The sequence below is a fragment of the Lycorma delicatula genome, chromosome 8 (genome assembly GCF_047948215.1).
Source record: "Lycorma delicatula isolate Av1 chromosome 8, ASM4794821v1, whole genome shotgun sequence".
NCBI lineage: Eukaryota > Metazoa > Arthropoda > Insecta > Hemiptera > Fulgoridae > Lycorma > Lycorma delicatula.
The window spans coordinates 137589152-137615990 of record NC_134462.1 but is presented as its reverse complement, the minus strand read 5'-3'; the positions used below and the strand labels follow the sequence as shown (position 1 = coordinate 137615990).

Sequence of the window (26839 nt, the reverse complement as noted above, 5' to 3'; positions counted from 1 at the left end):
CTACAGAGATCTCCGCTTCATCAGAATGTTATTTACAAAATCTAATTAAAACATTCAAATTATGCAGATGTATGTTCCCCCACAGTATGTAAACTATTCACTGTTTATCTGTGAAAATATAGAGTACAAATAATACATGAAAACCGATAAAGTTACATGTAAACTGATGTATTACATTAGTAAATGTGAAATTTTGAGTAACCGTATAGAATACACAATAATATATTTGAATACATAAATTTAAATGGTAATTAGGAAGAGCTGGTGGAGGCGTCAGTGAATAAAGAGGAGTTCAAAGGTTTAACTAACTTTTTTCTTTTATTTTCATGAGACTTCTTGAATACTTACAAAATACTTTCCTAACTTCTTGTTTCTTTATGTAATATATTACAAATAATAAAGCAATGGTCATCAACAAACTATACATTAATCATAAAAACTAATAATAATTTAGTGTTAAGTTTTTAATTACAACAGTATTTTAACAACTATATTTACAAACTGCTAAGTTTCTAATTAAGATCGATTACAAAATATCTTAAGAAACATATAACCATCAGTGAAACATTAAATAAAAAACACTTAGAAATAATATTAGGTACTAAATACAATAATAATATTTTGACGATACAAAGCTAAAAAAAATATATTACTGTTAATCAGTCTGTCAAGTTATTTAAAGAATTTGTGTATTAAATTATTAGTAAAAGATAATAAACCCACTGCAACAATAAAATAACTATAAATGAGCCAAAATTGATAGTTTAATATTATTGAACAGCTCTATCAAGTAACTGTTGTAACGATATTGGACTCCATACACCATTATTATCACAAACAAACAATACATTTCTATCGATGTAAGCTTGAACAGAACCACATCTATAAACCTGTTTGGCTTCTTTGAATCGATTAGGAATAGGTACCCATACAATACCTCGTTCTTCACATTTTTTCTCGACGAGTTCTTTAAAACCATATGGTATTTGGCTGATAGTCCTCCACTCTGCTGCAGACTGTAAAAGAAATAAAAAAAAATAATTATTTGTTAATAACATAGAAAAAAAACTGCAACACAGTTTTACGACTTTTTGATGTACGGCTTACACACACATAACACACAACTTAATTTAAAATATTTATCATTTTTTAAATATAATTTTTTTTTGTTTATTTAATTCAATGATTCTACCTAACGTGCACATGCACACCATATTTAATTCGCGTGTGTGTGGCGGTACTACTGGTGACAACCTGCACTAACTAAACTAATGGAATTTCACAAGTTAGAACAAATTTCGCTTGTACAGTCAGAGATTGCTGTAGCCACAAAGCTTAACGTATCAGATACTGAGTCAACCGGGTGATCAAGTTCAAGACCCGACCAGACCGAGTTACTTTTTTATACTTGAAATATTATTCATTTACTTAATTCTATTGCTCAACTGTGACGTTACAATGTAGCAGACAACGAAATATTATTCATTTATTTAATTCTATTATTCACCTGCGACGTCACAATATACCAAACAACTACAATAGCATTTTTTGAAGTTAGGTACACTTTTCCAGAAAGTTTTTTAGCAATTTGTTATTTTTTAATCATCAACAAATGTGGCTAAGAAAATGACCTTAATTAGGTGAAATCTCAAGATACTGATTATAACCTTGTTCTACAGCTTCATCTCCTTGACCTTTTAAATTGAAAATTTAATGACATCAATGCCTCATATATAGAAGTAATCTGATCAAGTTTGCTCAAAATCGGCCCAATAGTTCTGGAGATAAAAGGTGATTTAGAGGTCAACACTGAACACATGTACATATGAACATTAACATCCATAAAATTTCCATCCGGTATTTAGATTCTTTAGGTATCAAAACTCAAGATCCAGTGAAAACCACGTATGCCCAAATACAAATACTTTCCCTTCTAGAGCTATAGCACTATTTAGATGGGAAAGTAAAATAAATTAATGATGTTGGAAAGAGTAATGAATAAACGGATCATACGTGTATTAAGTACATAACAAATTAAAAACAACATAACGAATATAAAACAGAAACAAGTTAATATCATGACATACTAAACAAAGTTAAGCAGCCATGAATTACACTACTTCAGAAATAAATGAAGTAGAGATTGAACGATTGTATATTTAACAAGTATTAACCTTTGATTTTTCCTTACAAGGTTATTTTCATACAAGAAAACATAATTATAAAATGTTCATTACCAAAGCACATTATAAATTATATCATTAATTTCAACCCTACTGATTAATAATAATCAATCAGTTAGATCGATAGTAAATAGCATCTCTTTGTAATCTAACTGCTAGATGTCACTTTCATTTTACAAAATATCAAAATAATGTAAAAATATTAAACGTTTTGACATTTAAACAAGCCTCTGCACGCCTTAGTATCAGAATTTGATGAATTGTAAGGAACATAGCAAAATATAAAAAAAATATAAGACTGCATATCAGGGCCAAAAGTAACTGGGAAGAAACGTTCTATGGAGCAATGATTTAAGGTACAGCAGTAAGAAGAAAAAATGGTTAAGACTGAGATTACAACACTCCATATGATTACAAACTTGGAAAGAGTAAATGGAGACTTACTATCAGTCATAAAAGAATCAGGTAAGGAATGAGAAAATGTGAACGATGAAAAATTAAAAAAGTAATGCAAAAAAAAAAAATAATGGCTCCAATCATACAGACATAAAAGAACAACGATTAAATGAAGATGTTACAGAGTTTAAAAAACTTGATGCCATCCAGAAGAGAAAAGGACAGTATAGATACACGGATAAAAAAATTGTTGAAGTAATACCGGGAAAATATTCATGAGAGGAGAATATTAATAAAAAAAAAAGATGGTATTTAGGAAATTAACAGCATTAAGACTAGACAAATTGTATAAAATAAAGCATAAACAATATATAATAAATTATTGTACTTCACCTGATATCTCTGTTTGTTTGACGATTTCGCAGCGGAGGATGCAGAAGAAACTGAAGGAGGTGCAGGTGGCACTGGTGCTCCACCTATTGATCTACTCATTATACTTAAAGCAGTGTTAAAATGTTCTAAAAAAAAGAGTTACATAAAAAAAAATTGTAGTTTAATTTAAAAACATTATCTTAACACTATAACACACAAATCAATCTAAGATTTACAACAGCATCAATAAAATTCATTTAGAAATGAACAATGAAAATAACTATTTTAGCATGTATTCTATACATTTTATTCTCATGTGATAAATTCTAACCTATTAAAGGTTATGTGTGTGTGTGTGTGTGTGTATGTGTGTGTATGTCCCTCTTAGCTTAGCACCAGAATGTACCAATCACTAGCAGAAAATCATGATTCGTTAGTACATGTCTCATGGTGGTCAGGTGTATACTTGTTAAATAATAAATAGGACTCGTCAAGTATGGTCAAAGTGCTTTGTGTTTTCGGTTGAAAATAAATTTCTTAATGAATTGGATTGCTTGGTCGATTCTTTTTTTCCTATAGGGATCCCAATTTAATAAAAGATTGTTTTTATCCTACAACAAATTCTAAAGGATGAATTCAGTAAGATACGAAACACTATTAAGATACTCTATATAAAAATAAATTGTGAAATATTTTGTTCATCACATCTCTTTCATTGATATCTAATATATAAATAGTTTGCAGAAAACATTAGCTCAACATAAATACGTTTAGACATAAGAGTTGTATGTAGAAAATAATATCTTATACTGAAATATAAAAGAAACTTCACGTAGCAGGAAAAGGATTGAATGAAAATTTCAGCTTGACAGAGTGTGTTTTGATTTCATTTTTTGCATAGAGTTGAAGATAGAATTGTTCATATAGTTCCACATAGATAAAGTCATACTTGCTCCTAAATAATTTTTTGTAAAAAACGAACGATCACTATTCTACATATATTAAAAAGGAGTTGATTTCTTTGAAATGTAAGATTAAAGACCCCATAGGTATACAAAAAAATTTAATTCAGCAAAAAGTTTCTATTTATTGCAAGGGTGGTTTTTATGTTTTTTTTTTACTCTCGATTATCCTGTTGTCTGGACATTATCTTATTCTGAAATTCAGTTATATCTATGAGACAGTATGGCCAATTTTAAAAATTCAAACAGTTTTGCGTACTAATGTTTGCATAAAAAATATGTACGATGGATCACATCGATTATCCGTTATTTTTCTGAAATTTACTTATATCTCAGGACCAATTTAAAAAATTCAAAGTGTATTTGATAGCAGTACAAAGGCTAACGTTAAAATTATGAAATAGAAATAAGAAATCGAAATGAATAAAGTACCGGAAAACAAATAATAAAAATTATTTAATTACAGTAATTTTTCATAATACACAGTTAATGTGAGGCACGCAAAAATGAAAAAATTTTCAAGACTAAAAAAATGCACATTTGGCTGTACCTCATGGGTTGTGTGGAAATCAGTTGCAATTATTTTGTAAAATTTTAGTAAATTTTATAACTAAAGTTAATGCTATTTATTTTTACATGATTACTATAAATAAATCAGTTTTCAAAAACTGAATCTCCTTTTATGGCCCAAAGAGCAGAGTGAAGTGATGCCTGGCTGTGAAGCCTGGTAAAGCCGGGTGAGCAGCTAGTTAACAATAATGTCTCTTTACCAATTTATTTCACATCGTAAACACATAATCAAATGAATAAAGAAAACTCAAACAAAAATAAACAGACACTGCAGAAATTTGATATTTCTGCATCTATAAGTACGCAAATAAACTTTCATTGTTTCTACTTTTTATTACACTACTTTAAGAAAATATTGTAATATGAAAAGTCACTAGGTAATGAATCTCTTACAAACAATAACACAGTTATTAATTATGTGTAAACTGATCATAAACGGTATGAAAGAAGAAAAAACATTTTTCTTAAAATAGCCACTTGTACTTAGATATTTAATCTAAGTACAATAATAAATTAAAATAAATATTAGATATTGTAATTTATTATTTATTTAATACAATTTATTCTTTGATGCTTTAAGCATATAACAAAAAACTAAATGGTTTTCTTGACACAACTTATACATTATACATAATAATGATGAATTAAAACTGAAAGACAAAAAATATTCAACAAAAATAATGATAAAAAAATTACACTATGAGAACAAACAAATCTCCTTTATTTTATTGTAAAAATGTTTTAGTTTTCTTTTTAAGTCTGATATACAATCAGCAGACATCAATATCAGGAATTATTTGGTGTGTTATACAGACAGGAAATTCTGTTAAAAGAAGTATTGCAATGGTTTATCACTTCAAGTATATAAATAACGCACAATAATTTTATAATCACAGCACATATTGTTGCAGTCTTATAACAAGTTATAAGTTATAACAAGTGAATCAGCTACACCACGCAAAATAAAATCTTAAATAAACTCATTACAGCATTCCACTTGGTGTCTAGAACACAGGGAAACAATTTTGAGCAGAAAGTATGGATCAGCTTTCAGAAAATCTCTTGGTAAAAGAAACTAAATCTTTAAAAGTAGTCACACTGAAGAACTTCTTTTGAATCCTATGAAGTTAACACTAATGACATCATAAAAAATTCTAAAACGTGAGAAATTGATCAATATTATAAAAATATCAATCAATACCTTCTTATTACAAGTCCTTAAAACAAACCGCAAATGTGTTCGGTCCAACTTCTACATGTTCAGAGAAAGTGACATGAATTTCATGTATAATTAAACATAGGTATAATTTTAATGATAATTAACCTAGAAATGTAAATTTGACTGAATATCTAAATCATCCGATGCTTTTTATAACATTCATGCGCTTTACATTAGAATAAATATTTCATGGAAAGACTGGTGGCATCATTTTAATTGTTTGGTCTATGTGAATTTGAGTTGGTATTTTAAAATAAATTAAAATTCTAGAAGCTTTTAATGGTCTGAGCAGCAAATAAAATACACTGATTTAGGGCAAAAATGTGTAAAATTACTAAAAAAATAATATTCCAGCTGGTCCATTTAAATTGAGACACATCTATATCTGAAAAAGTACACATTTTAGGAAAAAAATGTTTCCTAAAAAGTTTTTCCATTTTAAGGGGGAAATATGTACACAACCTATGTTATCCTTGATAAGGTCATTTCAAGGTCAACTTAATTTTTTTTAAGTAGGAACCTATATTTTTTATTGCAGAATCTAATTATTTGCAAAAAAATTAAAATGTCAAGTCAGACTTTTTTTTCTCAAATTGATAGTTTTTTAGTTATTCATCTTCAAAAATGCTGTAGGCCTATAAACTGGTGCTTTTAGTTCCATTAGGTCTGGCCCAGTTGAATGTAACTCAAGCTGATTAACCTCAACTCGACATCAGCTGATTAACATCAACTCGAGTTATATCCAGCTGATGTTAAATTTTAAATGAAAGTAAATTAAATTTTAAATAAAAAAAATAGAATAAATTAAAGGATTAACCTAAATAAAATCCACGTATGTTTAAATGCATTTTTTTAATCAAATAGTTCATATCGGTATAGTACATAGCCTACATGTATTGCATGCTTTGGTCAGTTATGTCAACTTTATAAAAATATATGGTTAAATGAATTACTGATACTTCAAGATTTTTTTTAATGCTCTTTATAAAAAATAATTAAAAAATGCTTTACATAAATTACAGCAACAAATGATTGAAGTGGTGTCCTTCTACTTCTATGCATTTTTCGAAATGTTTTAAAAATGACCCTTAAAACATTTAAAGGAATTTTTCACCATGTTTTCAGGGATAGTTTGTACTTCTAAGTAAACCTTTTCTTTACGGTAACCCCATAAAAGTCTACTGGAATAATGTCAGAGAACGAGCAGGTCATTGAACATGACCAGCTCAACAAATCCAACGATCATTGTACCAAAATTACTCTGGTGATAATTGAATAATGGACAGCCATCATGATGAAACCACTTCAATCTTCTATTCTCCAAGGGTAGTTCATCAAGCAATAAAGACAAGTGATTTTCTAGAAAATCTGCGTATTTCTCTCCATTCAAATTTCCATTGAAAAAATGCAGTCCAATTAATGTACAGCCTATGATTCTGCACCAAAAATTGACAGTCCATGGACATTAGTGTTTTACTTCCCTTAGCCACTGTGGATTTTGCACTGCCCAATAATGCATATTGTCTGTTTACCACTCCATGATAAGTAAAACCTGATTCCTTGGAAAATAGAACATTAAGAAAAAAATTTTGATCTATCTGTACTTTTTCCACTGCCCATCGACAAAATACTACATTGACTAAGTGAAATTTTGTACGGATGGAATTTCAGGTTTTTAATATTCTCAGAACACTGGTTTTTGATATCCTGGAGTCACTAAAAATTCTTCTTGAACTAACATGATGATCTAATGACTGATCTCATTGCTTTCTGCTGTTACAGTATTTTGACGGTTCCTATTTTTGCCCCTGCACTTCCAGCATCACTTAATTGTTTTACAATTCTCTACACAGAAGAACAACTTGGAGTATTTCTACTGAGGAATCGCAGAGCATACAAAGCTACTGTCTGATGAATATTTCAGTGACATTCACCGAAAAACAAATTTCCTAGTTTTTTCTCTTATTATAAATCGTTCCATAATTTCCAATAAATGAAAACTAAATAATTTAATATTTATTAATAGTTGGCAAGTAACTAACTAATAAAAAGACTAACTGATGACACTGATAATACATTCACTTAGCCAAATGTCATTTGCAACTTTAACTTCACTGTTAGGCTATTTTAAAAAGTTTGCTGGTGTTTACATACTTAACTCCTTTTTCTTTATTATTGTTCCAATCATTATTGTTAGCATTGATTGTTTTTAAAATTTAATTTTTTTTTAATTTAAAATTTGACAGCTGGATGTAACTCGTCAGCTTGGCTAGACTTAATGAAACTAAAAACACCAATTTATAGGTCTGAACCATTTTTGAAGGTGAATAACTAAACTATCAACTTTAGAAACAAAAGTCAGAAATAATTTTTTTTTTTTTGCAAAGAATTTGATTCTGCAATAAAAAATATATATTCCTATTTAAAAAAAAATAATTTGAAATGACCTTTATTTGACCTTATCAAAGACAGCATAGGTTGTAAAAGTATTTCCCCCTTGAAATGTAAAAACTAATAGGAAACATATTTTTCCTAAAATGTTAGTCTTTGAGATACAAATGTGTTTCAATTTAAACAAACCATCTGGTATATAATCATACTTCTGACAAAATATCTTTATACAAAATTTTAATGTATGATATCACTTAATCAGAAATTACCTTGAACAGTGGGTTCTGCCAGTACTTTTTCACTTATCATATTCTTCCATCCTTGATACCAATTTGAAACGTGTTCATAATTTGGATTCAAATTTAACCAAAGAGTTAAGACTTGTATCCATTTAGGAAAGAAACTTTTATCCAAAAGAGATGCCATCATATGTGCGGGAAACAATTCATCCCAATCCATAACCCAATTCCAATTATCTGAAAAATTAAATAATTAATTAATAATGAATTAAGGAACGATATCACAAAGAAATTTTAATTCAACAATTAATTAGCAGTTTAAAATTAAATTTATTGAAAGATAACTTTAACAGTTCAGAAACATACAAAAATATACTTTTTCATGCAAATAAACTACACGATCAAAAAATCAAGATTGCAACCTGAATCAAAATATGGATATCATAAATATTTTAAACCATTAGAAAAATATAACACATATTCTCATAAGAAATAGAATAAATAATTACCAAGAAGCTGTTGATGAGGATTAATAACAAACTCTTGTAAAAGTACATGTAATTTTGGAACAATATTGTTGACAAGAAATGCTTCAAATTCTCCTTTATCAAATACTGTTGCCCAAGGTTCTAACATCAGCCGTGCAGACATATCCATTGGATGCCAATTAACTAACGCTACACTAAGTTTATGTCGTATAACAGGAAAAATTACTGTTTCCATTTGTTTTTGCCCTGATAAAATAAAAAAAAATATAGATTATTATTACACCAAAGTAAATACAAGAGAAGTAAATGACAATTACCAAAACATTAGTATTTATAACACAAAAAAAGAATGATAAAAATGAAACTGATAATTAGTAGTATAAACTAAATGTTAAAAAATCATTAAAAACCTAAATAGTTATTAAAGGATGCACTAGCAGGAATGAACAGTAAAGTGTGAGAGACATAAAACTATACCAACTGTTTGATATAAGCAAGCTCCTACAGAAAAATAAAGGATGCTGAGGGCAAAATTCCTTTGATATTGAAAGATGGCTTCAGGTACAGATTAAAATATTATTTAAAAAAATAAAGACCTCCAGACTAAAATATCTTGCTTTTTTTACTTAATTTAGCACCGTAAATATTGTTAACTAAATATTGTTATTATTATTACTATTACATAATACAAACAAGCTGTAAAAGCCTCACAAATCAGAAGAATTTAGAAGTTTGACATTTTGAAGCAAAGTCAAGTTATGATGAAAATATAAGAAAAATTAAACATAAGTTGATATGCTTTGTTTTAACATAGTTAAATGATTCTACACCTCAATACTTTGTTTTCCTTCACCGAGAAAAATATAATTCCATCATACTAAAAAAGATTATTATAATAGAAAGTCTGAATGATCTGAAATAAGATTTCATTTAAATATAAAATTCATCTGAATATATGAGGGCAAGTCAAAAAGGAAAGTGAAATTAAAAAAAAAATCAGTATATTTATTTGTACTTACATAATGATACATGCATTATTTTTCAACATAATCCCCTCCTACTACAATGCACTTACTCCATCTTTTAATGAGCTTTTGAATTCAGTCCTGGAAGTTTTCGGTCTGGTGTGCAGAAAATTTTTTCACTGTGTCTATGGCCTCTTCATCATATCAATAACGATTCCCTCACAACTATTCTTTTAATGGGTCAAAAATATGAATATCGCTAGGAGCCAGATCTGGATTGTATGGAGGGTGGTCCAGCAGCTCTAACAAAGATCTTGTAGGTAAAGCATTATCCTGAAGCAAAATCATGCCTTTAGAAAGTTTACCGTGCCTTTTGGATTTTATTTTTTGCTTCAGTAAATGCAGTAGCTCACAGTAGTTGTCACTGTTAACTGAGTGAGCTTTAGGTTTGAAGTAGACCAAAAGTGAACCTTCCATATCCCAGAATATTGTCATCATTAACTTTCCTGAAGACATCTGAGTTTTTAATTTTTTTCTACAGGAGATGAAGGATGTTTCTACACTAAACTTTGTTACTTACTTTCAGATTTAAAGTGATGAATCCATGTCTCATCAACGGTTATTATACGCTTAAGATATGAGTCTCCTTCATCTTTGTAAGTTTCAGCTGTTTCAAAAGCTTTTAGGAAATTTTCAAATTCTCTTTGTGGCTGCTGGTCAATCGACATGGAACCCAGTGAGCACGAAAGTTTATAGAATCATGGATAATAGAAAATGCTGAGCCAAGGCTTACATTCAACACTTGCAATGTTATCAACTGTTATTTGTCGATTACCGAGAATTATTTGTTTAACCGCTTCAAGTTTTTGAAGTGGAAAGCCTACCTTGTCACTGTTTATCACAGACAGAAATCCTACCATTTTTAAAGTGATCAATCCATTTGTAGATCTTGCTTCCACTCAAATAACTCTCTCCATACTGCTGTTGCATTTGACGAATAATCTCTGCTAGTTTCATTCCTTCTGAACTGAGGAAATGTATCATTGCTCACATTTCTTCCTTGGTGCAATCAGACAAAGGAGCACTCATTTTAAACAGACTTTTAAACACAATCACAAATAGCTAACAATGAACAGCTGATAGAGGTTATGAGTTATAGCAGAACAATCATTGTTGCCATACATGTGATTGCGAGGAAAATCAAAATTTACCTTTACTTTTCACTTACCCTCGTCTATATATATATAAATATAAGAACAATCTTCAAGAGAGTTTACTACTTATTAGATGATCATTAAGGAAGATATAGACATAACATTGATATGACAAAAACTAAGCTATTATTTTTTTTTAATTTTACCTAAAAATGATAACCAAGGAAGAATCCAAATATGAATAGGTACAGTATCAGTTAACGGGTTCCATTCTTCAACTTCATGCTGTACTCTGGGTAATATTAATTGTTGCAATATATTATCTAACATCCAAGCTGGTATCATAGGTACCCATGATTCCAAAAGTTCAATCATCGGTCCCCATTTACGACAATTCCATGCACTAAAAAGGAAAAAAATTAAAATATTGCTTTAATTAACAATTAAGCCAAGTAAAAAAAATTAAAATTATCAAGGTTAGATCACAGTTAACTAAAATTTAATGAAAAAATGCTTTAGTTATTTTGGGCTAACCATAGTGATATGAAATATGACTGTATTTTTAACAGCCTCTAACCATAATAAAATTAAGGGTGATAATCTTTCCCGTAGGTTAAAAATAATATAAAGAAATATTTATCAAAGTTATGCTCTTTTTACTATTCTGCACTGCTGTTATCAGAAAAACTGATCAAATGATCACAGTATTATGTATCTAGTCAATTAGTGCTATTAAAATTCACAGAATTTATAGTAAAGCACTTAGCCTGTAATCAATAAATATACAAAATTAATATATATTATCCTGTAAGAAATTAATATTTAACCTGCATTAGTCCAATTAGGTGCAGATTAACTGGCATAATATGAACATTAACCAGGTTAGGAAAATTTTGCAATTAACTAAATAAAAAAAGTGAAATCCCATATTTACAATTATACAAGTTCATATTTTTTATTCTTTTTTTATCTAAGTTACTATCATCCTAAAATAATGAAATCTCCTTAAAAGGTCATAGCTTACTTTTATTATAGAAATAAACATAAAGGAACATGTTAATCAGAATGTCATGTCAATTTCAATAAGCTACTATTTATACATAAATATGAAAACATATGTTCAAAATAATTGAAAATATTTTATGACTTAATATTCCTTCACAAAACGTTTGGTAATCTTTATTTTTATATACATTCTATGGATAAAAAGTTAATTATGCCGTTTAATGCCAGTACCATTTTTTTAGTAATTATTTGACCGAGAACTGGATAAGAAGAGATATACATTAATAACCTGCATCATAACTGGATACTTATTATTTTTACCAATATATTAACAACTAAACTTATAATTGCATGAATATATAGCAGCAAAACATCTGTTTACAGAAGCTACTTCTAAAATTGGAAATTTTTCTAAAAACTAGTATGAAGTAACATATCAGTCGATTGTTTAATATTATTAAAGTTGTTACACTTTTAACTAAACTGACCATCAGGTTATGATAATTTCTGTAATATCTTCAAGTCATATAAATAACGCCACAATTTCATACTTTTTTTATATTATAGAGTTCAGGTTATCATTCTGAAATAAAAAAGAAATTTAATTTAATCTTTATCTCAGAATCATTTAAAGCTTGTGCTGAAGGAGTAGCCTAACAGGAATTTTACAGAGGGATTACCTTTTCAGGTATTTTAACTTAAGCTTTACCCCCATTACTGTGATCAATGAAGCTTAAAAACAAATAAAAAATAAATAAATTTATAAACTCATTTTTGTCAATGAATTTTGTTGGCATGGTAAACTTGATAACTTTCACGAATATGTAGAAGGTTGTACACAATAATGTTATCAGTTCTATACATCACATCGATATCAATATTCCAGATTAGAATGTATAAAATGAAAATTCTACTTATCAATTATGTTGATAAACTGAATAAATTAGATTATTATTTGAGAATATAATGATAAAAACTTATTACACACTTTCATGAAAATTCCATGTATACATTAAAGTCTTGTTACTAACCTTAAATAGTGGAATAGCAGACATGAGGAATATATATCTATGATAAATGTAAATCTTTGTGGGCAATAACAAAATCAAACATCAATGAAAAATTAAAAAAATAGATTTTTGTGTCATAACATGTTTTATAGTACAATAAATAAATAAAAAATTAAAAAGTTATTAATTTCACCAAGTGACTGATTCAAGGCAGGTGTGCTATGCAATCTACAAAAACTGGAGGATGAAGCATGAGGAGAGAATAGTACACTACCACTAGGGTTAAGTAACCCTTATAGTAGGGTCATTGTTCATGAATTTGAGCAATCTTACAAACAGAGTTAAGATACGTAGAATGATTGTTTCCTTGGAGTAATTGATGAATGAAGTAGCCACTGGCTCTAGGATATCATTTATGGTTTTTATATTTTATCAGTAATCTTCACTCAAATTTTACTCGCAGTAAACTGAATTTTTTTTTATAAACAAGAGCATAATGTACTTTATTCTTAATAAAATTAACTAATTAAAGATTATAAATTTAGTTTTTAAGAAATTTTTAATTTACAAAGAAAATTGTGTTTAATATTACGCTACTTTTTAAAATTAAAGTGCAATCTATCACAACTAAGAGAAAAAACATTATAATAACATACTGCAAAAGTAAGATAGAATTACTTCATTAATTAAAGTCACAATTAATCCAACTACATAAAAAAATAATGACATACTTTACAGCAATTCTGATACATGGCATCCAAGCATCCCAAACTAATCTCTGATATGGATCCTGGGGTGAGGCGGAATACGGAAATGTTGATTCTAATTCTAATAAAGATTTCCATTTTTGAAATACTGGTATAGGTGATTTAGGATTCTGAAGTGGTTGCCAAGAAGAAAGATAATCCTTTAATAAAGGTCTGACTACAGCAACAGCTATATTATGCACTTCATACACACAATATTCATTGTAAAACTTTCCCTGTAAAAAAAGAAAGAAAATATATTAATACCAAATGAACTTATTTCTTTTTTATTCCTGCATAATGTAAATAATACCAACTTCTTTTATAACACTATATACAAATTATAATTTGAAATAAGCCAGTAATATCATTGGAGAGAGATGTCGTCTAGGGTTCTTTACCTACCTTGATCACTCTCTTTCCATATCTTTAAATCACTTCTTCCTACACATATTGCATAGAAATGAAGATCAATCATTAATACTGGCTGTTGGCATGGCTGTAAAGGAAGTATTTAAGGAAGCAGCAGCTTCCTTTGCAAAATAGATGGAAGGTAGCCCTGCATAGTTCTGCCTTAGTGCTAGTACAGAGAATCTGTTTTAGCTAGGCAATCCCAAAAGAATCCAGTCTTGAACAACTAATCCTTGTGTCACAAAATGATGCAGCAGATATAAATATGAATTCAGCATGTATGAGTTATATCTCAGTAGTTCAGGCTGAATCATTCTGTCACTACCATGTGCAAGTATCATTTGTCTGACGATGTGGCATGCTGATGATAAGCGATTAAAAATTTTGTTGAGTCTTTATTATTAATGTTTAATAATAATAACATAATTTATAACGCTTCATGTCATTATTCAGTTCAGTGAAAGAAAGTATTTCAGTCTGTGTTACCATGTTACTTCATATGGTACGATACAGTTTTATAATCCATTTTTATAACAGTTTTATTCAGTGTTATTTTCATTAATTTTAATTTACCCTGTGCTTTTATGCCAATCGGGTTCTTTAAAATAAGTGATTCTGTTGTGAAACATAAACTGGGAAAATCCTTTAGTAGCTCTGAAAAAAATAATCAGCAACATATATGTAACCTTAAAACAAGATAACCCTGAAACTGTAGTCACAGACATCGCTTAGAAAGCAAGTAGTGCAACATACATTAGTGAAAGAACAGTTTTTAATATAATAAAGAAACAAAAAATTGATGGTAAACATGTTAGCCTTAAAAAGGCTTGAAAGTATGTAAAAAGTTGGATGATTTTACTAAAACCACTATCAGAAATAAAAGTTCATTCGTTTTATTTCAATACCGAGCTTGCTAACTTGAACAAAATATTAAATGCCATGAATACAGATTCTGAACTGCTGAACTTTTCTATAAGTGCATTACATCACGTTTTAAAAATCAATAAATCTTCATTTCATATGCAGAAAAAATAATTCTTTATTGATTGAATGTGAATATATTTCATGGAATAGGGAATAATATTTAAGAAAAATTATGTGATTTTGTGAAGAGGGTAAGAAAAGTTTAATATTTAGATGAAACTTGGGTTAATTTGGGATATGTATGGGAAAAGGTATGGGCAGATAAAGAAATAAAGAGTGCAAAAGTCACTTTTATGAAAGGCTGTAACTGGAGTGAAAAAACCCTCGTTGTTCCATCTGCAATATATCTTGATGGACCTTTATCCTTGTTTGTCCAAGTTTAAAAGAAAAAAGTCAAAATGACAACGTAAAAATGAATTTTCAATCACATTCTGCAACCTAAATTTTTGTAGTTCACTAAGAGTTCATTTATAAGCTGATCATGGTTTTCAGTTTTTTGGTTCCAAGAAGACCAGGAACGACATCTTTGAATGACTTCCATGCTGCTAGTTCTTTAGGATTCAGTTTGCTGTCAAATATATTTTCACAAATTAATTTTCTAATTTGTGGCCTGATGAATATTCCCTCTTTTAATTTGGCTTCACTTAATCGTGAAAAAACCTCAACTAAATATTTAAACCCATCTCCATCTTTATCAAATGGTTTTACAAAATTCTTCATCAGGTCTACTTTTATGTGTACAGGTGGTAAAATAATACAATTTGCTTCAACAAGGGGAATATTGACAACATTTTCCTTTTCTGGGGTGAAGTGATTTCTTTTTGACCAGTCTTTAGGGTTTATCTGTAGCCCGACTATTCTGCAAACACATATATTTTGTTTTTTTCAGTCTGGAGACCAAGAAAAATCCCACCGGGTTGGTCTAGCGGTGAACTCGTCATCGCAAATCAGCTGATTTAGAAGTCAAGAGTTCTAAGGTTCAAATCCTAATAAAGTCGATTACTTTTATATGGATTTGAATACTAGATCGAGGATACTGATGTTCTTTGGTGGTTGGGTTTCAATAGACCACACAACTCAGGAATAGTTGACCTGAGACCGTATAAGACTACACTTCATTTACATTCATACATATCATCCTCTGAAGTAAAAAAATGTTTATTTTTTTTTTTTAAATATGCATATCAGAATTGTTACTACAACTTTATTTGTACCCTTATCATATTTTTTATAACTTTTAGTTGGTAAAATAGATTTAAATAATATTAGTACCATTTTAAAATATAAAATTATAGTAAAAACTTTGGTGTAACTTTTGAAAATTTTGATAGCTTTTTCTTGAATTTTAACTGATTTTAAATAAACAGAAAAACAAGACTGCATTCCAACAATTCTTAATTTTTTTGGCTAGAAGAGCACTCTTTAGAATTAACATCTGTGGCAGAGCCTCTCAGGTCTACAGTGATTTACAAGTTAATGATGTTAAGGAGTAGTGGAACAGGGGGAGTAGTAATAAGAGAATGTAAAGAGATATTTAAAGAGTTGCGCAATATCCATCCCATGAAATTATATTTTTAAATAATGAAATTTACCATAATTCTTCAATTTATTCTCAATTACCACCAACCAATACACATGACACTGTCAAGATGTGGCTATATATAAAACTTGTTCCAAAGCTCAATACATCAAACTATTTTTATTACAACAAATTTTATATTATTCAAGAGAGAAACAATAAGAATCATGTATAATAAATTCATTTCCTCTAATTCAATCATTACATCAAATTGTTTATATAAACTCATATAAGACAATTCCTTTTAAGAATTAATTTCTAGGTTTTTTATTTTGATTCTTTTTTTGTTTCTTATTCATTAATTTCATTTAATTTTTATTTATTTTATTTTTCTAGAGCAGCTGCAGAGCCACTGGGGAGTATTTTGGGGCTCTATGAGGCACAGGTTGGAAACCACGCCTCTACATAAATAATCCCTGTCAAATAACTTTTTTTTATCAAAACTGATTAGAAAAAATATTGGAAATAATTACTGCATATTTAAAAAATATTGACAATTTATATTAAAAAAAATAAATATAGATTGATTTTGATAGGAAATGTATTATTACCCCGTTATTCATTATGTAATATCGTTACCATACTTATCATAAAAAAAGGTAACTCAGAATATATAACTGCTAAGAAAGAAACCATTTGTTATTAAACAATAATCATCATATTAAAGTGTATCGTCATATAGTTTCTTAGTTGACAAACTTTAACAAGGAAAGCTAATATTATCATACATAAACAATGCAAGCTATCTGAACAAAAATTTGTATTTTAGTAAATAATATTTAAAAACATTTTTTATACTTGTTTAGCAGCAAAGACGAACTATGTGCAGTTTAAAACTGTCACATACAAGGAACCAAATTTGTCTTTTTTATGCAAGCAGGTTGCAGTTGCGATTGCTTTGTATGATTCTCATATGAAAGGTAACTAACCTGCTATTCCTCCAGAAAGTAAAGAGCCTAGGAAGAGTGAAGAGCTCACCCTTCCTAGGAGAATTTATCAATCCATACTACGTACTAATAGTATGATTAATATAAATAACTCTTTTATTCAAATAAATTTATGCTTATGCTTTAGATCTTCTTTACATGTTACATTTTGCTCCAAAATATGTAATAAATGCAGAATGGTGTGGGCCAGAACCAAACATGTTTTTGGATTAATGTAAATTGCATTGAAATATCTTTATATTAGCATCACTTCAGTACGCATCATAATAAACCAGAATAACTTACTTAACATAATAACTTATGATACTTACTTCAGTATCATAATAAATAATCCATCCAGAGCCTAGGTTTGACCTTATTACGAATATTAATAATTTCAGTATAAGAAACAGTGGACCTATGTATTTTTAATTTTACCAGGATTAATGTGTGAAGAAAAATATTAATATAAATTGCATAAAAAATTTACATGAAGATCCGACTAATTACCTGCAACTCACTAAAGGCTTCAGCTGCCATATCTAGTGTTAAAGAATTACTTTCACCTTTTGTAGTCAATCCTTCAATGATATTAAGTACTTGATCTAGAGAATCTATAGTTTTTGCTTCTTGATCCTTAACCTTTTTCAAATTATCTAACTCACTTTCTAACGCTACAATTCGATCACCTGCATAAGTCAAATTTTTATTGTTCTGAACAATATGCTGGAAAAGAAAAACAGTTTAAGTGAAATATGATTATACAGACTAAAACTTTTTATCGTAAGACTAATTACAAAAAAAATCAGTAATTAAGAAAAACCGAGCTAGAATGTTAAGGATTAAGTCTTTTACAATTATTAGAATTAGAAATCGATAAAGAAAACATCAAGAAAGGTAGCTGCTATACAAAAGCTGTGATGAGTCTACTTCTATAGCATTTTAATCTGTATAAAGTAATATATAAACTTAAAAATTAAGGTGTCAGTAGAGAGAAGTGAAGAAAAAATATAATAACAAGTAAAGATTAAAGTAAATAACATAGAAAATTATGAACTTTTTTTTTGGCAACATCAGTCTATAGATTAATTTGATATAGAAGTCAAACTTGTTTCTACTGCCTTCTTGGCTTCTTCAAGAATTTACTGCATTCTTCAACTATATTCTCAATGCCTCACACAATCCATTTCATACGAGATAATTTTTAAACACTTTACTGAAGATGTAGAAGATGAACCAAATGAAATTTGATGAGATTAAAAAATGTTCAAAAAATATTAACCGAGTGCATTAATATCAAATCAAAAAAAAAGACGTTATTAGTTCAAAATGAACAAAAGTATTCCTTCTATGATAGTAGAAGCATTTCACACATATAAATAAGGCCAGTTGGTGTTGTGATTAGTTTGCTGATTTTTCTATAAGCGATCTTGAATTCAATTTCTACCAAGTCTGGCATTTTTTTCACTGATTGTTATTAATCTCACCTCCCTAACAAAATATATGTGAAGAATAACCAAAGGCATCATATTAAAATAAAATAGAAACGCATAAACAAAGATAACCAAACACAATCGACTAAGAATATGGACATGACAAGCCAATTTAATTACAATGTATTATTCTGTGCCATGATCAACACACGTACTACTCATCAGTTTAAATAGCTCAGTTCACAAAAAAGGGTGGTGGTGATTGATCGCTTTACCATTAGGGAAGCAGGAGGAATTTTAATCCAAACATACACCATACACATGCACTTGTGCAAATGAACTGTACAGTGAAGCATTGAGAAATATGATTTACAAAATGTGGAAATGAAGAATACAAAATTAAAAACAGAGTAAGAAAGCAACTGGTTACTTGCTTCCTACAATATTCCTTATTGCAGGAAATTGATCGGTTTAATAACATTCTCAATATCTTTCACATTAACATTTTCTACATTTACACTAATCTTTAAACTTCAAAAAAATTTTCTACTTTTTAGTTATCTGTTTTATTTATTCCCAACTTTTTCCTCATCAACATTCTTCCTGTCTACACATTATTACAGTTTACATAATAAAATTAACTAATCCTAAATGTCTCAATCACTCACCGACCTGACTCTTCCATAAGATTCTGCACAAATTTCTCTGGTTTCCTAATTATTTTGAAAAACTATTTTCAATATCTTGTATTATTACATTTCATGAGCCTCTATTCTTCTTTTTCTATTTTCAACGTTTCACTACCAAAGTGGTATGGTATATTGTACATAAATATTTTTAATAATTTCCCGTTTTTAGATCTGTGTATCATTAAACATCAGTAAACTTTGTATCTACATAAAAGCTTTTGTACATATTTTACCTTCGTATGTTCTTCTAAGAAAAAAATCATATAATTCAAGTTCATATCATTCATAAACAATCAAATAAGTAATACCTCTTCGCATAAATCCACCAGAAGATTTAAATTATGCTGTAATTCAGGTAACTCAAAATTAGCAAATTTCTTTTCTTTTCTTATTTCCCATTGGTCAGACGGTCTTTGTACACCTGAAATTGCATGATAACCAGATAAAACTCGTTGTTCTGGACCAGTCATATCAATCACTTTAACTCTGCTTAGTTCGCTAAAAAAAAAGATTATCTAATAGAATGACATAATTAATAATTATACTTAACTAACATACTAACCGTAGATTTTATTTTATTTTTTTAATTTTTTGAGTACAGTACATGTACATCACATGAGAATTTTTTTTAATTCAAATAATCAGAAATGAAAAAAAAAAATTTAAAACATACAAAAATGAAACTAGTACGGAGCAAGACATGGATATGATAATTTCAATTAATAAAATTAGTCAACTAATGAAAATTCACTGATCTAAATTACAAAATGAGTCTGATCTCAATTACAAAATATGTTCTATATTGTACAAACAAGATTATTTCTTGTTAAAATATTAAGGTTAGTAATCAGCAGTTCAAATTAACTGATTAGCAGTTAATTAAATCTACTTCAGATTAAAAAAAAGTTGAAAATTAAGATTTAAAAATATGTACTTAAAATATTTTATTAACATAAAGAGACTACTAAATCATTTCTATAACTACTTCTATGGTTAAAATTATGTCTAAGTCTATGAAAAATATTTTTGGATCAAGAAGCCATGAACTGTTGTTACCATATAACAGAAGTAAGTACAGCAGCTGATGCAACCTACCACTTTAAGGTTTTTTTTTTAAACAAATATGTTATAAAGAAAAGCCTTGCATTAAATTTAGGATTTAAAATTTATAATCAGTAAATTGAATATAAAGAGAAAACTTACACATTCCCTATAACGGATGCAATAAAAACTGTTTCCAATATGCCACAGACACATTTACATGTCATTCAAACTTCAGCATAATCTAACATAATAGTTGGATCAATCGCTTTCATATAACGAATCAAATGCTAGTCGTTTCATTTCGGTATTCCCCCTACATCCAACATCCCTAACAATTTGTTTTACATATTCCAAACGTGGCCTGCCTACATAATTTTTTCCTTCTACCTGTCCCTCCAATATTAAAGTGACTATTCCAAGATGCCTTAACATGTGGCCTATAAGTCTGTCTCTTCTTTTAGCTATATTTTTCCAAATGCTTCTTTCTTCATCTATTTGTCGCAATACCTTTTCATTTGTCACTTTATCCACCCATCTGATTTTTAACATTCTCCTATAGCACTGCATTTCAAAAGCTTCTAATCTTTTCTTCTCAAATACTCCGATCGTCCACGTTTCACTTCCATATAAAGCGACACTCCAAACATACACTTTCAAAAATCTTTTCCTGACATTTAAATTAATTTTTGATGTAAACAAATTATATTTCTTACTGAAGGCTCGTTTAGCTTGTGCTATTCGGCATTTTATATCGCTCCTGCTTTGTCCATCTTTAGTAATTCTACTTCCCAAATAACAAAATTCTTCTACCTCCATAATCTTTTCTCCTCCTATTTTCACATTCAGCGGTCCATCTTTGTTATTTCTACTACATTTCATTACTTTTGTTTTGTTCTTGTTTATTTTCATGCGATAGTTCTTGCGTAGGACTTCATCTATGCCGTTCATTGTTTCTTCTAAATCCTTTTTACTCTCGGCTAGAATTACTATATCATCAGCAAATCGTAGCATCTTTATCTTTTCACCTTGTACTGTTACTCCGAATCTAAATTGTACTTTAACATCATTAACTGCTAGTTCCATGTAAAGATTAAAAAGTAATGGAGATAGGAAACATCCTTGTCAGACTCCCTTTCTTATTACGGCTTCTTTCTTATGTTCTTCAATTGTTACTGTTGCTGTTTGGTTCCTGTACATGTTAGCAATTGTTCTTCTATCTGTGTATTTGAACCCTAATTTTTTTTAAATGCTCAACATTTTATTCCAGTCTACGTTATCGAATGCCTTTTCTAGGTCTATAAACGCCGTATGTTGGTTTGTTTTTCTTTAATCTTCCTTCTGCTATTAATCTGAGGGCTAAAATTGCTTCCCTTGTCTCTATACTTTTCTTGAAACCAAATTGGTCTTCTTCTAACACTTCTTCCACTCTCCTATCAATTCTTCTGTATAGAATTTTGGTTAAGATTTTTGATGCATGATTGGTTAAACTAATTGATGCACATTCTTTAAATTGTAGTAATTCTTTTGTTTCTCAATCAAATGAAACATAAAAGATTGCAAAGACTAAAGTAAAATTTAAGAGAAAAGTAATAATTTAATATGAAAATATTCTATCAAAAATATGGCATACAGCATTTTATAAACTTTTGCAACACTTCTACAAGTAAAATTTTTAAATTCTTAAAAAAAAATTAATAAAACTAATCACAGAATAGTAATTTTAAGAAGAGCAATATTTTATAGCCAATAAACTGGAAATACCACTAAAAAGAAATTTTAAAAAGAAAGTATACTTTCACAGATTTTTGGAAGACATGGAATATTTATATATAATTTTTCACCGGTAATGGTGGGTTTAAACATTTTTTATCCTTATCAGATCTTACAAAAAAAATTGATTAAAATATTGAATTATTGTAAATAAATTAAAAGTTCAACTATACATAAATTAAAACATTTTAATATTCTTCACTTACCTGAATTCTCTTCTTTTTCCTGGTTTCTTACTTTGTTCTAGAACGTCTTCAATACTTTTATAAACATACTGAACTTTCTTTTTCTTGCTTGCACCATCATCTTTTCTCCACTGAGATATTTTGTTTCCACTTTTATCACTATCCTTGTCATCTTTAGACTGCTCTTGATCAGCAATCTTTTGACTTTTTTCTGGACCATAAGCACCTAAACGTTTATAAATAAATAAATTATGAATTAATAAAATAAGAGAAGAAAAATTAAAAGTAAAAATACCTGTTAGTTAATAAACAGGAAAGCCGTACATTAAAAATAAAACTATATTCATTTATAGTCATCCAAAAAAGGTTAATTGACAAAATCAATATAAACTAAAATATATAAAACCTGGGTAAAACAACCAACTGTTACTAGCTTTAAACATTTCATCTTTAGCCAGTTTCCCAGCTTCTTCTTTTAATCTCTTAAAAATCAGCTTAGTTTGACAGCACACTGTGAAAAACAGGACAATTTTTCACACTTACTACATTATCACACCATAATTTCAACATTGTTTCAATCTCAGTGATTGTATTATCACTTGACGTTTACAAATGATGCTTGAATTCAAAGATTGAACATTTTTTGCAACTTCAAGAATTTTTTCTTTACCTTTTATAATTGTTCTAATTATCAATTCTAGTAGATCAAACTTCTTTGTCAATTCACAAATTTTTACTTTTGCATCGAAGTCTTTAATAATGAAACTTGATAACTTTGATAATGATAACCATACAAGTATAAATTATTATTGGATTCCTGTAAAAATATTATGGCTTATCTTCTCATGTTGTTAATACATAATAATTAAAAATAGCAATAAATCTATAATCTCCCAGTGTTATTTGAAACAAGGACTTACCAATTGCTCCTCTTCCCTTCCTCAGATGTGCTTCAATTGGAGCCTGAATTCCCTGAAGATCTTTACCTAAACCTCTACCTGGTTGGTAACCCATCTATAAATAACAACCACAAAAAATATAAAAATTAATTAAACTGATAAATTTCATAGTTTATTATTCCTAACTTGTGCATTAATTTTAAATAGTATTTGTCTTTGGGCAGTTTAGTAGTACCCATTGTTCCAACTATGCAGAGTGATATTAAAATATAGAATATTTAATATTACATATTAAAATATGGAATATTTAATATCACTGATATTGGAATATGGAATATTAAACCATATGAAATATGGTTTCAGACTTCAAAACCGAGGGATATTAGGAGGTACAAACAAGCATATGCCTACACAGTTACAAAATTACTACTTCATGCTGCATTTGAAATTCTTGTCTATCAGTTTGGATCTGAAACAGTTGACTCAACTTTAAAAAAAAAAAAAAAATACATAAAATATGAGACCTTGAAATATGTACAATTTATCAATCGTTCTTGCGCAAACATTTAATTTCTCAGAGTATTGTATATGATCCTCTAACATTCATAGGGATTATCACTGTTCTAATATCAACAATTATGCCTTTCATATGGCCACTTAACATGAACATAGCTTCATCTGTAAATATTACTAAATTAGAAACATTTTTATCCAAGTCTAGCTTTTGCATTATAATATCATAAAACTCAACACTACAATGAAAATCTTCTGAAAGTTCTTGCAAAAGGTGAAGCTTATATAGGTGAAAATGATTGTTTTTATGAATGTTGTTAACTGAAAAATTAGTGTCATGTTTGATAATAGTTTTCTGAATCGTTCAATGAGGATCCTCATAAAACATCTAATGATTTTCCATTATTAGTGGCAGTTTTTACCTCCCAGTGCGAGGATGATTTCTTACAGTACTAGTTTCTTCAAATCCCTGTACTGTCTTGGTCACAGCTGATTTACTTATTTGTTTTCTGTTTTGAAATCTATTATTAAATAAATTGCATACCTGTTGTAAAGGCCATCCTCTATCACCATTCCTGTACATCAACTGTGTTATTCTTTCAATTTCAACTAAAGGATAATTTGATAAAACTAAATGATTAAATAAAGATAATAGTAATGTTTGCATTAGCGAACAAAGATTTAACCACTACATTTTAATTCTCGATACGTAATTTACAGACAATCAATCAAATACAATACTTGTATGTTGAAGTAAGAAGCCAAAACGAATAGTTAATAACTTGCATTGTCATAACGTAATACAAAGGCATTGTTGTAAAGATTTGCTTCTCTAATTTGCAATACATTTTTAAATTTCAAATTTTTTAAATTATTTTATAAAATTTATTATAATAAATAATTTAGGCCCAAAAACAATTAACTAAATTTAAAAATTAAATATTGTGATAATTAAAATAAATAATATCAATTGACCTAGCCTTTCAACATGCAGTAGTGCTGCAAATTATTAGTTATATGCATTTCTTTTTGTATTCAACTACTAAGGTCATTCATTAGTCCTCATCACTTTGTTTAAAAAAGAATTAAATCAACAGCAGGATCATCAGATGTAAGAGTATATAGAACCCTTACATTTTAATAAAATAGAAAAATAAAACGTTACATAAAACATTTAAACAAAATATAAACATGCAGAGAAAGTCAAAAGTATGGAAACCCATCAACAACTATAAAACTGTTCCAGATAGAATATTGTAACTTTCAGGATAAGGTATCAGTCAACTTCTTTACCTTTTGATGAGAAACAGAATTTCAACACCTTCTTGAGGGACGGCCCAGGAATTGTAACTCAAATATTTTAAATGGTAATTAATACTCTTTGTGTGATACATCATTTTAAAACATCTATAAAGGACAAGAAAAATGGTATAAATAAAAATTTGGTGCGATGTCTGAACCCAAAAAGGTGGCAGGATAGTATGCGATAAAGACATTCTCAATGTTCTTGTTCCAAATAGCAGTTAGTGCGCTTAAAGGATTGAAACATATAAGCACTCTGCTTCACAGAAAATTTCTGTGTAGTAAAGAGCTTGCTGTATAGCAATGACCTACTATGTAAACACTTGCTATATCTGGCAGTTTTCACGAATTAGCTTCTCCATTTATGTATACAGAATCCTGCACCATGTTCAGATTTAGAACTATCGATAATAATCTTCATGTTACTGATGTTTGTTGAAAATTCCTACTAGATGATGACTAATGGTATCTCACTTATTTTTTCATGAGACAGATCTAGTCTTGTGCTTATAGACAGCACTTCACAGATTGCTTATAGATAACACACTTTTGCCACGGTGATATTTCTCTTGTAGAAATTGCTGATGTATCAGGCAAAGGAATTTTGTGTTCCATTGCAAACTCAAGATATTGTATTCCGGCTGGACTGAAATAGATAGCAACCAAAGCAATATTATTAAAAATGTTATAGTTTGTATGCGCAGGAAAGGCCCACATATTTGCTGCATATCTTAATAGTACGATCTCTCTTCTATAATACAATGGAATTATGCTGGCTTCAGACATTAAATACTCACCGGGCTTGTACAGAAAGCGCCATTGGCATATCTGACTCTGCTGTTATAAATGATATCTAACTTTCTTAATGTTAAGAAAGTTAAATTAGAAAAAGAAGTGACATCAAATGTGAAAGAAGACTTGTATCCCTCTTGTTACATTGCTTCCACATATGAAAATCTCTGGTACTTTGGAATAATAACTGAAATGAGTAAAGAAGAAGGTGATGTTACAGTTAATTTTTTACATCCTGCAGGACCATCACCATCATTTTACTGGCCAACACGAGATGATATCTGTGCAGTGCCAATTCCTCACATCCTTGCAGTTGTTGAGTCTCCACACACCTCGACTGGAAGAACATACCACCAATTCTCAATGGAGTACATGTATTCAATTCAAAAAGTAACGTAAAAAAATTAAGTAATTCAAAAAATCTTTTAAGTGCTTTAGACTGAAAATGGACCAACGTAAAGTGAAATACTAACTAAAATAAATCTGTTAAGTTTTCAGACTTAAGTTCATAACTGCAGGACTACTCATTTTTCTATATAAATATGTCAATAGGATTTTCAATTTTAAATTTGTCCATGTCTATTCAATTGTAATTTTTCTCTGTAGTTACTGATGATGGGTTTTTATTTCGTATAATAGTTTCTTTTTTAAATATAGAAATTAATTTTTAGA

The 26839-nt window shown here is 28.9% G+C and overlaps 1 protein-coding gene across 1 annotated transcript in view; it reads right to left on the bottom strand.

Annotated features, from left to right (window-relative positions):
* Positions 1-311: 311 nt before the first annotated feature.
* The window catches only part of sip1 (septin interacting protein 1), a 44000-nt gene continuing 17472 nt past the window's right edge, over positions 312-26839 (bottom strand). The window contains exons 4-13 of the mRNA XM_075372891.1: positions 23582-23675; positions 22683-22887; positions 19971-20160; positions 18051-18266; positions 13686-13936; positions 11146-11342; positions 8842-9066; positions 8363-8569; positions 2973-3097; positions 312-1016 (exon numbers count right to left, since the gene is read on the bottom strand). Coding sequence (XP_075229006.1) covers positions 771-1016; positions 2973-3097; positions 8363-8569; positions 8842-9066; positions 11146-11342; positions 13686-13936; positions 18051-18266; positions 19971-20160; positions 22683-22887; positions 23582-23675 — 1956 coding nt within the window. The 3' untranslated portion in view covers positions 312-770. The remainder of the gene's footprint in view (positions 1017-2972; positions 3098-8362; positions 8570-8841; positions 9067-11145; positions 11343-13685; positions 13937-18050; positions 18267-19970; positions 20161-22682; positions 22888-23581; positions 23676-26839) is intronic.